Source organism: Schistocerca piceifrons, chromosome 1 (genome assembly GCF_021461385.2).
Source record: "Schistocerca piceifrons isolate TAMUIC-IGC-003096 chromosome 1, iqSchPice1.1, whole genome shotgun sequence".
Lineage (NCBI taxonomy): Eukaryota > Metazoa > Arthropoda > Insecta > Orthoptera > Acrididae > Schistocerca > Schistocerca piceifrons.
In genome coordinates, this window is record NC_060138.1 from 665,653,058 (window position 1) to 665,667,361 (window position 14,304).

A 14,304-nucleotide genomic window follows, 5' to 3' on the forward strand; every position below is an offset into this window, starting at 1 on the left:
ACCTGGGAACTTTTTTCAAAGTAACAACATCAATCTTTTTCTTGATGAGCCATGGACCAGAGCCATTTGTCGAAGATTTATTGCAGGCATCATCACTTATTTCCTGCAATAATTTCTTTTTATGGTTCTCCTGTGACTGGCAAAACTGGATTTTCTAATCTCATAACTAAAGGTTTATATTCATTTGGTAGTCCTGCAGGAAGAAGACATCTATCCATTCTTCTTTAACTTTGAAGCTCAAGCCATTTTATTTCTGTGATGTAGAAATTATCTTCGATACGTATTCTTCGACTGACGAACAATTTTCTAGTCTCATCATCAGCAGTGTCTTCAGCAAACCTATTCATTGGAAGATGTGAGAATCTTCATAGACTTGCTTTAGCTTGTTCCCACACTTCTTTAGCTGTAGACATATCTCTCAAATGAATATATACTGACAGCTGGACAGAGTGTATAATGTTGGCTCTCGCTGTGCAGACTTTAGTTACATCCAGTATTTTGGCATTGAAGCAATCCTACAATTGTTCACATTCTAGACATATTTGCAAAGAGAACTGCCAAGTATTATAGTTTTCTCTTCCCATGCTTTCTCAATTGGAGGCAGTGAATTGCTATTTAGAGAAGCCATTGTATTGGTGATTATGTGGTTCCAAATTGATGCATGGTGTGCTCATTTCAGTTAGCCAATCTAATATTTTTTTAGTATATTACACCAAATTATATAGCCTAGGTATATAACCTGCCAGCAGAGTGATTTCTAGTAGCATCTGTTTGGAATTATAACATTTACTATACACATTAACAAGTTAAACACAGTTCCACGAACTCTTGTACAATACAGTCCACTGAATAAAGAAAAAAAAGTGTTCATGGCAATGCAAAACACAAGTGATGCATAGATTCAGAATTCTCACAAGAAGGTAGGCAGTACTTCATTAAGAAGGAACTTTCATTGCTGAGAAATAACTGTTTAAGACCAGAGAACGTGAAGCAAGAAACAACAGGGAGCTACACTTGGGATCTTCAGTCTGAAGACTGGTTTGATGTAGCTCTCCATGTTTGCATGTCCAGTGCAATCCTCCTCATCCCTCCTCATCTATTGCTTATCTTAAGATCTCTTTTCATGACATTCTGTTCCTGATCTTCCAAGTCCTTTGACACATTCCAACATATTTATCTCCTTACCCCGTACTTTCTCTTTCAAAGTTTCTCTTTCCTTTCCTTATCATTCGCACAATGCACAAATTGAATGACAGAGGGATGGATAGGTTACAACCCTGCCTCAGTCTGTTTTGATCCAGGACTTCTCTTTTATGCTGTTTGACTCTCACAACTGCAGTGTGGTTTCAGTGCAAGCTGTTGATAACCTTTTCCTTCAAACTGGCTTGTACAAAGTGTTCTGTTCTTCTGAAGATAATTCATGTTAGTATTTTGCAACCATGACTTCATTGAACTGATAGTTCAGTAATGTATTTTTAAGCACTTGCCTTCTCTTACAACTGGAATTAATACATTCTTCTTGAAGTCTGAGGGAATTTCACCTGTCTCCATTATCTTACATACTAGGTGGAATAGTTTTGTCATGGTACATTCTCCCAAGGACCTCAATAATTCTGGGGGACTGTCGTGTACCCCAGATGCCTTGTTTCAGATTATGACTTTCAGTGTTACATCAAACTCTGCTTAAAGTATTGCCTCCAACAACTCGTGTTCATTCTCTCTTCCCTTTCCATACCACTGTCTTAAAATCCCCCCCTCCAGGGAGAAGAAATTAACTAATTTTCATGACCATAAAAGAAATTTAAGGATTGTCATGGTTGTGAAAGAATTTTTTGAGTTGCTATGCCATACATTTGTGATTATTCCAAGTTCAGCTGGGGTTTTTACTAACAATTATGTATGTTGTTATAAGCTTATCCACCTCTGTAGCCAAGAGGTCAGCAAGTATCACTGCCATGTAGAGGACCTGGCTTCAATAGGGTCCACTCAGCTTGTTGTTGCCATACTGACACAACTGAGTTGCTACTTGAATGAGAAGCAGTGCCTCCAAGGTCTCAAATGCAGATAATGGCCAGGACAGCAGTGTGCAGGCCTGTCCATACTATATCCGAATGACGCCATATAGCTGAGGATGACAGTGTTGAGTCACCATTGTGCTGTCCTAAAGAAATATCAATAGATTTTGTTTAGCAAAGACGCAGCATCTACCACACCAGATACATCTTCACACTATGGTCACTCATTTGAAGCATGTAACTACAATAAAGTTGGCAAAGTACTGTTTTGCATTTAAATTAGTAAAAATGAGCTGAAGCCTGAATATTCAATGCTTGTCATGAAAACATGCTTTTTCCAATATGAATCTACATTAATAATCTTTTATAAAATTAAAACATCCATCATTACTTTTGTGTGAATAACAAATTCGACAAAACGTGAAGAATTATTAATCATGTTATCCTCCATCAGACTGAAAAACGTGATGGGAAATGGACCTGGCACCAAAGAACCGACAAACAATATCTAAGATTCCTAAGGTTGTCAAGCAAGCCAGAGGTAGCCATGGTCAAGTAACAAAAGTTACAATAATTCAATATCTTGCTACATCTTTCCTTACAGGACTCCAAAAATTATTGTTTCTCAAGTATAATCTCCAAGTGTTAGGTAACAAAATTATTCAGGACATTTCCTTCCATAAATAAACAGTTTAACTCCCTTTGGAGTCTGAGTGAGTAACAGGAAAGCAGAATGTTTGTTACACGTTATCACTATAGTGTGTGTGTGTGTGTGTGTGTGTGTGTGTGTGTGTGTGTGTGCGCGCGCGTGTGCGCGCGTGCGCGTGCGCGTTAGTAAATTTCTTCTGATTTTTCTTTGAAAACTTTTCATTTTGACTGAATAATTTCATTTAACAATCATTCTTACATTTTCATCTGCTTCATCTTCAGATTTATTTTTCTCAGCTTTTTCTGGTGAACTGACTTCTTTGGATTTTTCATCATCTTCTAGTTCACTTTCGTCATCTTTCGATTCTTCCAATCCAGGTGGTGGTGGTTCTTCCTCTTCTATATCTGCAAAATAAAAATGAACATCAATCTACAGCCAAAATACAACAGATTCCACAACTCCATGTTAACAAGTAAAACAACTACCATAGCCGTTACCAGAGTTACGGCCATTTACAAATAACAATAATAATAATCTGTAAACCAGTTTCTTTACACTACTTGGTATCACTGGGAGAAAACAACCATAACCCAGATACAGAAAAGTTTATTCTAGAATATTAGAAATTTTGCTTCTGTGGGGAACCACAGCCCCTAAGTGTTTAATAAAAGAATACATTGTCCATTGTACACTGTACCATATCTATCATATCTCTTACTACGTTATCAAAAGATTTTCTTTGACACTAATACCAACTTCAATCTTCTTTATACGTTTCTTACATTGTATAAAATACTCGTCTAGAACTTTGGATAGATAGAACATCTACTCACCAAGTAACAACAGAACACACACATAAATGAAGGTTATAACTTTATAACTAGGCTGCTCCTTCAGGCAGAAAGGTTGAAGAGGAAGGAAGAAGGGTAAAGAAAAAGGACTGGAGAGGTCTAGGAAAAGGGGTAAATTTTTGGAAAGTTGCCCAGAACCAATGGTCATGGGAGACTTACCAGATGGGAAGAGAAAGAATGCAGACTGTTGGGGACTGCACTGGACGAAATTTGGAAAACTGAGAGCTTAAAGGTGGATGACGGGGTAATATGTAAGACAGAGATTGCCTAGTTACAGCCTTCTTTTACATGTGTGTGTTCTGCTGCTACATGGTAAGTAGATTTTTTGGTCTATCCAATCACACTATTTTGTTAAAAACTGATTGTTTTCGTTGTTACATTCACAAGAACTTTATAAGCTACACATCATTTAATTCACATGTACCATCATCATCATCATCATCATCATCACCATTTTCCTGTTTCACTTCTTTCATAGCACAAGAATCACTATTCCATCCTTAATGCTATGCAGAGTTTTCATTGTATCTCAAGAACTGTTATGTGCTTCTTCCTTCATTTTACACTAAAATTAACAAGGAAAAACAACATAATTACAAGTCTTGCAACATGTTCAACAAATTTCCAACATATCACTTCTTAAGGTGGACTGTAGCTTCTGCAGGTCCTCACTCATTTGCTGCCTGGTAAAATAAAGTTTTCTGTACATAATTATAGCAAAAGGAAAATTCATTCATGAAAACTATAAAATTATGAGACAGAATTTCTGGTCAGTGATTGCCTTCAAGGTGATCAACAATGCAGGTACTACCAGTTCGATCCACAGGATGAAGAAAGGGATAATGTGGGAGAGGAGGAGGGCAGGTCACTCAGACCCCAGGATGGGGGAGACCCATCTGTTGTGGGTTTAACCTTCCCCGACCTAACACATTCTCTTCGCCAACAATGGAGCTAAAAGATCTGAAGCCTGAGATAAAAGTCATACACTTTTATGCATGCCCTTCAGTAGTACTAAATATTTAATCTCCTAAGTTCATACAAGCAATTTTGCCTCACATTATGCTCTTAGATAACCAGATTACACTTACTTTCTGGACATGCCTCATGGTGTGTAACCTCAATCATGATGGAAATATATTGGATCTAAAGGCAACAGACAGACATGATCTCTTTGAGGAAAGGGATATGTTGCATGTGTGCCTAGCTGTAGTTCAATTGTTAAATGCAGAGTTTGTATGGGGACTTCTCACGGTATCCTCTTTCAGTCTTAACTCCTAGCCTGCCTTTCTAATATTAGCTTGTAACGTGCCTTAAATTATTGTATCTGACCAATTGTAAGATGAGCTATTGTATTTGCTGTCGTATTAGGTGTTCTGGCATAAATGGCCCACCCCACTTTCAAAAGTTTTTTAGGGAAAAAATGCTCACTTTATACTTTTAAAAAAACAGTGTGTACATACATCATCAGCGATCCAGGTTGAATAACTGCTCACCTTTTAATTCTCATCCGCAAATCTGCAAAATTCATTCTCAGAACTGAAAGAAATGGATGAAGCTGCCATATTCGAATCTGAATCCTCTTACAATAAATTATCCTCTGTACTATCCAGTGCATTACTGATTCCACACTTCTTGAATGATTCAATCACTGTTTCAGTTTTCATAGAGACCCATGAAGCATTAGCACCTCACAAACTAGAGAAATGCTAAGTATCTTCCTTCTTTCTGATTGCATAGTTTCAAAATCTGTAGATTGCATCCATTTGTTCCAGTCCTCCTTCATAAGTCTCATAAATGAGCAGTTGATACGTGCATCTAATGGTTGAAGAAAATTAGTTGACCCTCCTATAATTACAGCTAACTAAGTCTCCAATCCATCCATTGTATTTTTAACATCATCCGTTCTCTGAGAATCAAACTGATCCTTTAATAATAGGTAAGGCTTCTTCAACCAGTAGGCTTCCAGGTCACCTAGACCAAATTTTATCTGCCCACAATCTCATTTCTCTTCCATCCAGCCAGCTTTTATTATGTGTGTGGACAAGTACTCCTTTAAACAATTGTTCCTTAGGAAGGATCTTCCTTTTTAAAATAAAATGTGATGGCAATATTATTCCATCAGTTCAGTAGGATAAAATAACTATGTAATGAATCTTTTTGTGCTCTGAAGTTTTGACAATAATGCTTTTTGTACCCTTGAAATCCACAGTTACGTTAGAAGGCACATCAAAGATTAGCAGAGTCTCGTCCCTGTTTCCAGTTTGTTAAAGTTCAAACTTTTCTCTTTTCCTTGCATTAATGACAAACTGATGAATTTCAACAATTTGTTCTTCGTTCTCGGCTGGTATCTTCTGTGATATTTTTGTCTTGCCCTTTGTACCAAGCCGATATCTCTTCATAAATCTTGAGCACCATGATGTAGATCTGATACAGTAAAGTCAGCTATCCCTTTGTTACAGCAGAGAGCAGCTACGAAGGCGGGTGAGGGTCGGATGCGCAAAAGCATGCGGAGGTGTACCACATGACTCACAGCATTCGTGCGCCAGTGACATTCCTGTCTTCGTTCTGTGCAGGTCGTGCTGCGTTTGGAAGTTCTGTTTATTTCAGTCATAGTGTTTTGTGCTGAGTGCTGACTGCCTTCATAGTGTTCATTATGAGTGATGGTAAGCAATCACGCCAAGTGCTACACAAACAGGCAAGAGGAATAGTGTTTCCTGTGTACCAATACTTTGTGACAATAGTCCGCTGAATCCACGCCAGCACAAGGTGCGGGTCGTGCCGTTGCCAAATGCCAGGAGCAGACAGCTGAAGCCTGTGGTGTTAGTTTTTGGACCTTTCAGAGAATATACAGTGAAGCTAAGATGTCTGTGCATGCCTGCGGCTCAGATGTTTTCAAATCACCAGGGAAGCAACACAACCACAAAAGAGAAGTGGGTGAGCTGGCAACAAACGTTTTTCGGCGCATAGTGTTCAGCATGTATGCCGAAGGCAAGTATTCAACAGCAGAGAAACTAGTTTCGCATACGAAAGAAGCTGAAAAATTGTAATGGAAGCAAATGGAGAGCAATTGTGAAGAAATTATTTATCTCGATATTTTAATTATTGGGAATGTTGTCACTGAATTCAACCTTAATTAATTCTAAGTGGAAGGTTGTGTGTGCGCAAGTGTGTAAGGATTTTCATTACTAAGAGTGCAGTTCTTAAAGTTCACTGGGGAATGATGTTTACGCTAGCGTGCCATCAGCTGCCTGAGTGCATGAACTGACGGAAGGAAATTGGCAGTGTCACAGCATATATTCCCTCTCTCTGCGCGGAACGCATGATGCACCCGCCTTCGTAGCTGCTCTCCATTCTAGTGGCTATTGCTTTTGCTTTATGAATGGTAATTTTTGTTCTGGTCTTCAGCCCGAAGACTGGTTTGATTCAGCTCTCCATGCTACTCTAACCTGTGCAAGCCTCTTCATCTCTGAATAACTACTGCCACTTACATCCTTCTGAATCTGCTTACTGTATCCCCATCTGTCTCTGCCTTCTGCCCTCTGCCTTGCCCCTCCCACCACCCACCCAATACTAAGTTGGTGATCTCTTGGTGTCTGAGAATGTGTTCTCTACCAACCGATCCCTTCTTCTAGTCAGATTGTGCTGAAATTTCTTTCCTCCCCAATTTTACCCAGTACCTTCTCATTAGTTATGTAATATACCCACATAATCTTGAGCAGTCTTCTGAAAAACCATATTTTCAAAGCTTCTATTCTCTTCTTGTCTAAACTGTTAAATGTCCATGTTTCACTACCATACAAGGTGACACTCCAAACAAATACTTTCAGGAAAGACTGGCTACATGCAAAATTATATTTGATAACAACAAATTTCTTTTCATCAGAAAGGCTCTCTGCTATGGCTCTTATCAGTTATTTTGCTGTCCAAAAAGCAAAACTCGTTTACTACCTCAAGTGTCTCTTATCCTAATCTAATGCCCTCAGCATCACTTGATTTAATTCAACTACATTCCAATAGTCACGTTTTGCTTTGTTGATGTTCACATTACTTCTTCCTTTCAAGGCACTGCCCATTCTGTTCAACTGCTCTTCCAAGTTCTTTGCTGTCTCTGATAGAATTACAATGTAATAAGCAAATCACAAAAGTTTTTATTTCTTCTTCCTGGACTTTAATTCCTATTCCAAATGTTTGTTTTGTTTCTTTTACTGCTTACTCAATGGATAGATTCAATAACGTTGGTGACAGACCCTGTCTTACTCCCTTCAAACCACTGATTCCCTTTCATGTCCCTTGATGCTTATAACTGCCACTGGTTACTGTACAAGTCACAAATAGCTTTTTGCTCTCTGTATTTTAGCTCTGCTACCTTGAGAAGTTCAACATATACTCTTTCCGCCTTTCAGGTTTCTCTTCTTCATTTAGGACTAGTTTTTCATCTGAGCTCTTGATATTCAAACAACTGCTTCTCTTTTCTCCAAAGGCCTCTTTAATTTTCCTGTTGGTGGTATCAATGTTTCCCACAATCAAATATGCTTCTAAATCCTTACCCTTATTGTCTAGCCACTCCTGCTTAGCCATTTTGCACTTCCTGTCAGTCTCATTTTGTAGATGTTTGTATTCCCTTGCCCTTCATTTGCTGCATTTTTATATTTTCTGCTGTCATTAATGAAATTCAGTATCTCCTGCGTCACCCAAGGATTTCTACTGTGCCTTGTCTTATACAATTCAAAACTGTTGTAGTTTTGGTTAGAGGCCACATCTTCTCCTGGAAATGTCTTACAGTTTAAAATATGGTTCCAAAAACTCTTGTCTTACCATTCCTGAAACCTGAAACCTTCCAATGTCTTCAGGACTCTTCCACATATACAACCTTCTTTCATGATTCTTAAACTAAGTGTTAGTTATGATTAAATTATGCTTTGTGCTAAATTCAACCTGGCAGCTTCTTCTTTCATTCCTTTCCCCCCAGTTCATATTCACCTGCAGTTTTTCCTTCTCTTCCTTTTCCTACTGTTTAATTCCAGTCCTGAACACCTGTGATGCCAACAATGGGAATGTATACTGCGTACCGTGGCTTTTTATGAACATCTATCATATTTAAAGTATAGTTTGCCTGAAACTGTAATTAGTTGCAATTGAGTGGACTTTAAAATTGGACAAATACTGAGCAATGTTGGTATAGAGCACATGAAACATGGCACAACAAATGAACCATAATCTCCAGCAGTGGTGCAATAGCTGCTACTCCTCTACAGCACAGTTGATTTTCCAAGTTGGCTATGGTGTTAATCTGAAGTGGTTCAATTCCTGCCCATTCAACTCTAGGGGGCCATGAGGACAACATATTGTCATCATTTGCTTTGCTAACGTTGTCAGTGCTGTAAGAACTGTAAATATAGCAATTACAATCTTGACTATGCTGAGAAACATGGATCTAAGAGTTTGCTGTTCTCAGTTGGCTCACACAAACAGTACAGCATTAATTTTAAATTAATTATTAATCATGAAGCAGGGGCTACAAACAAACATACAGCAGGAAGAACATTTGGTGTCACAGAAGTAAATGTTCGTAGGTAGAGTCAGGTAAAGAATAAATTGAAGAAACGAATCCTACATGCCAGATTTTCAGAAGACAAAGGCAGAGAAGGTTTCATGAGTTGGAGCAGCAGTTTGTCCAGACTGTGCAAGAGAAAATTATCGCAAAACACAGAAGTGAAGATAAAAATTAATGTAAACCATTTCTTTTTATTTATTCTATTTCTCCTTGTTTTATAAAAATGTAGACAATAAATGGCAGAAGTTTAAAATAAGTATAATTTTAACTTTTTAGGCAGATACTTTATATGAGTAAATCAGTTTGTAATTTTGATTAGTTAGCTCATGTCAAGCTCAAAATTTTGCAAGAAACCTTTTTAAAAGAGAAGGTTGTCTTATATTCACGGTCCGGTAAGGTAAGGTAAAAATGGTAAGTCACACACACTATCTTATATATGTGGCATTCAGTTGTACTAAATGATTTAAAGTTATATGATGTGTGATTTCAGTGAGTTATTCTTTATGTTATGTTCTTTCCGTTACCACCTGGATTATGGGCTCATGCAAGTGTAGAGGTGTTTTTAGCATGGATGGCAATCATCACCTTCACTGACAAAGACAGTGATAATCCGCACTAGCCTCAATGCGGACAAACAAAGCAGTACATCACTACGAAGAAAATACAAAATATAGCATCAGAATGCGTCAGCAGAATTCATATTTGTATGTGTGTTGACACAGACAGCTGTTCTTAGGTTCCTGTCACATATGTGACCTGTCTGGGTTGATTTGGGATACTTTACAATTTATTTCCATCAGGAACACACTTTGACTGATGGAATATATGACAGAGGTAAAAATGAAATGAAAAGTTACTGCTGTTGACAACAGGGAAAACATCTGAGCCGCAGGCATGCACAGACACCTTAGCTTCACTGTATATTCTCTGAAAGGTCCTCACACCAACTACACAGGCTTCAGCTTTCTGCCCCTGGCATTTGGCAACGGCACGACCCGCACCTTGTGCTGGCGTGGATTCAGCGGACAATTGTCTCAAAGTATTGGTACAGAGGGAACACACACAGGAGAGCTTCTGTAAAGTTTGGAGGGTATGAGACGAGATACTGGCAGAAGTAAAGCTGTGAGTACCGGGCGTGAGTCGTGCTTCGGTAGCTCAGATGGTAGAGCACTTGCCCGTGAAAGGCAAAGGTCCCGAGTTCGAGTCTCGGTCGGGCACACAGTTTTAATCCGCCAGGAAGTTTCATATCAGCGCACACTCCGCTGCAGAGTGAAAATCTCATTCTGGACTATTCCTCTTGCCTGTTTGTGTAGCACTTGGCATGATTGCTTACCATCACTCATAATGAACACTATGAAGGCAGTCAGCACTCAGCACAAAACACTATGACTGAAATAAACAGAACTTCCAAACACAGCACGACCTGCACAAAATGAAGACAGGAATGTCACCGGCACACGAATGGCTGTGAGTCATGTGGTACACTTCCGCACGCTTTTGCGCATCCGACCCTCACCCGCCTTCGTAGCTGCTCTCTGCTGTAACAAAGGGATAGCTGACTTTACTGTATCAGATCTACATCATGGTGCTCAAGATTTATGAAGAGATATCGGCTTGGTACAAAGGGCAAGACAAAAATATCACAGAAGATACCAGCCGAGAACGAAGAACAAATTGTTGAAATTCATCAGTTTGTCATTAATGCAAGGAAAAGAGAAAAGTTTGAACTTTAACAAACTGGAAACAGGGACGAGACTCTGCTAATCTTTGATGTGCCTTCTAACGTAACTGTGGATTTCAAGGGTACAGAAAGCATTATTGTCAAAACTTCAGAGCACAAAAAGATTCATTACATAGTCATTTTATCCTGCCGAACTGATGGAATAATATTGCCATCACATTTTATTTTAAAAAGGAAGATCCTTCCTAAGGAACAATTGTTTAAAGGAGTACTTGTCCACACACATAATAAAAGCTGGCTGGATGGAAGAGAAATGAGATTGTGGGCAGATAAAATTTGGTCTAAGTGACCTGGAAGCCTACTGGTTGAAGAAGCCTTACCTACTATTAAAGGATCAGTTTGATTCTCAGAGAACAGATGATGTTAAAAATACAATGGATGGATTGGAGACTTAGTTAGCTGTAATTATAGGAGGGTCAACTAATTTTCTTTAACCATTAGATGCGCGTATCAACTGCTCATTTATGAGACTTATGAAGGAGGACTGGAACACATGGATGCAATCTACAGATTTTGAAACTATGCAATCAGAAAGAAGGAAGATACTTAGCATTTCTCTAGTTTGTGAGGTGCTAATGCTTCATGGGTCTCTATGAAAACTGAAACAGTGATTGAATCATTCAAGAAGTGTGGAATCAGTAATGCACTGGATAGTACAGAGGATAATTTATTGTAAGAGGATTCAGATTCGAATACGGCAGCTTCACCCATTTCTTTCAGTTCTGAGAATGAATTTTGCAGATTTGCAGATGAGAATTAAAAGGTGAGCAGTTATTCAACCTGGATCGCTGATGATGTATGTACACACTGTTTTTTTAAAAGTATAAAGTGAGCATTTTTTCCCTAAAAAACTTTTGAAAGTGGGGTGGGCCATTTATGCCAGAACACCCAATACGACAGCAAATACAATAGCTCATCTTACAATTGGTCAGGTACAATAATTTAAGGCACGTTACAAGCTAATATTAGAAAGGCAGGCTACGAGTTACGACTGAAAGAGGATACCATGAGAAGTCTCCATACAAACTCTGCATTTAACAACTGAACTACAACTAGGCGCACAAGCAACATCCCTTTCCTCAAAGAGATCATGTCTGTCTGTTGCCTTTAGATCCAATATATTTCCATCATGATTGAGGTTACACACCATGAGGCACGTCCAGAAAGTAAGTGTACTATATTATTTTTTTTTTTTAAAGTAAGTGTATTTGAACAAAATTGCTGGATATTGTTGATACACTTGTTGACTGTTTTTCCACATAATCACCTTCCCTTTTAATGCATCTGGTGAGCCATGGTTCTGGAAGGGACTACTACACATTTTGTCTCCTGAAGGCGATTAATGACCAGCTATTCTTTCTCATACTATATTAGTTTTCTTGATCAAATTTTTCTTTGATAAAATTAAGACTATTCAAATGATCAACCATCTACTGATGTGTGTGTTCTTTGAGATGAGTTGTTATTGTGAATGAAGCTGAGTGAGGCTTTGATTGCTTATATGAGCACCTAAACACAAATGTGTGGTGCATGCTTATCTGGAATACATTTGAGAGTTGGACACTTACTTGTTGAGCTATCACGTGTTCCACAGTGCGGGTGCTTTTGACAGACAATAGTCATGAAATTCAGTGCCCACCTCTATATTGAAGTACTTACATCTACTTGGGTAAAGGGTTGGGGTTGGGTTGTTTGGGGAAGAGACCAAACTGCAAGGTCATCGGTCTCATCGGATTAGGGAAGGACGGGAAAGGATGTTGTCCGTGCCCTTTCAAAGGATCCATCCCGGCATTTGCCTGGAGCGATTCAGGGAAATCACAGAAAACCTAAATCAGGATGGCCGGACGCGGGATTGAACCGTCGTACCCCCAAATGCGAGTCCAGTGTGCTAACCACTGCGCCACCTCCTCAGTGGGTAAAGGGTATTCACTTTCATATGTTAATGCTAATATTAGTGCACTTTCCCTGCAACAGTGTCAAACATGCTTAGGTCATGCCATTAGCAGGATAGGGGCATCAACCCACCCTCCCTACCCCTACCAAGTCCACATGGTACAACGTGTACATCACACTGACATAAAAATTATGATCACTACTATATTTCATGTAAATAAGAGCAAGCTTAAAAGCAAATTATCATTACCATTGCTTTCACCTGGTGGTGGAGGTTCATCCCCACTTTCACTACCACTCTCATATTCATACTCTCGTTTCCTTTTTTTGTTCTGCACTGTAAAATGAAAGAAATGAATCTGATGTAGGAACATGTTATCAAAACAAAACAATTACATGAATAACATTACACAACATTACGTTCTTACAAGACATCCAAACAAGATTATTTCACATTCATATAGGACTTTGCAAGCAAACATCATCCTATTCTAAAAGAAAAAGAAAGAAAAGCTCTGATCAGTTGCCAGCACTGCTTCATAAGCAAACAATTCTTATAAAAAACAGAAAGTCTCTATGTCAATGAAGAAAAAAAGTGGCACACACAGCTATCGATCCCTGTGATGCTACATGCAACTCAGGACGAAATCATATTTATTGATGAGTTGGACAGGCTGAGTGCAGAGTTTCCTGTTAGCTGAAGCTGGCAGTAACCTGGAAACAGACAAAAATCAGTCACAGCACTTTTATCAATACAAAAATTCTCATCTTCCCAACTGTCAACTTGAGAGTGACTGACCAATAAATGAAAATGCCACTTTTAAAAAGAATACATCAATTTCTTTTTTAACTATCAGAGCTTGTGTTCTTTCTCTAATGACCTCATTATCAAAGCAGCATTAAACCATAACCTCCCTTTCTTCCAATGACTTTCCTTATAAAGCAACAAAAATAGTTGTGAATTCTGTATTAGATTTTAATTCTTTAAATTGTGAATTTATTTAGATATATCAATAGAATCCATGCTGTAACTGCAGAATTTGCTTTTCACTCGTGCATTGCGTCTTCAAGTCATCCAAAAATACATTCAAGACCCATGTATCTTCAAGTTCGTGCTTCACGAATGCAGAGTGTCATCATTCCTTACCAAAATTTTTACTGAGTGAATATGCTTTTACCTAGTCTTTTATAGTAATTTATTTTATGCAGTTCTGTGACAGTTTCTTTCTAACATTCAATAAATGTTATTCCTTTCTACAACTTTTTGTGTGGGTTCCAAATGAGTTCTACTGGATGTAAATTAAAGTGATAGTGTGGTACTGGCAGAACAGAAAACTTCCTTTTATCGTACGTATCACAATGGTCCAAGGAAATTGCTGAGCACAAGCTCATGTGGAAATCTTTGGGGCATAAAAGGACTCATTAACTCACTATATTTCTGGTATATTTGCTAAGAGAGTTCCCTACAGAACAGATGCCCCACTGTTGATATTCAAGTCTGGGAGGGATTAAACATACACCATACTGTTGCCAACTGAAAAAGTGGAAAGTTGTTTCTTTGTGTCCTTAACGTGTACTGAAGTATAGAGGACACTTTCAGT

At 38.5% G+C, this 14,304-nt stretch overlaps 1 protein-coding gene across 9 annotated transcripts in view; it reads right to left on the bottom strand.

Moving 5' to 3' along the window:
- Nucleotides 1–14,304, bottom strand: part of LOC124805641 (serrate RNA effector molecule homolog) — a 207,106-nt gene that overhangs the window by 75,443 nt on the left and 117,359 nt on the right. For all 9 annotated transcript variants that reach the window (XM_047266240.1, XM_047266225.1, XM_047266253.1 and 6 more), the window contains 2 exons: nt 12,954–13,040; nt 2,923–3,068 (listed from right to left, as the gene is read on the bottom strand). In XM_047266240.1, the coding sequence (XP_047122196.1) occupies nt 2,923–3,068; nt 12,954–13,040 (233 nt within the window). The remainder of the gene's footprint in view (nt 1–2,922; nt 3,069–12,953; nt 13,041–14,304) is intronic.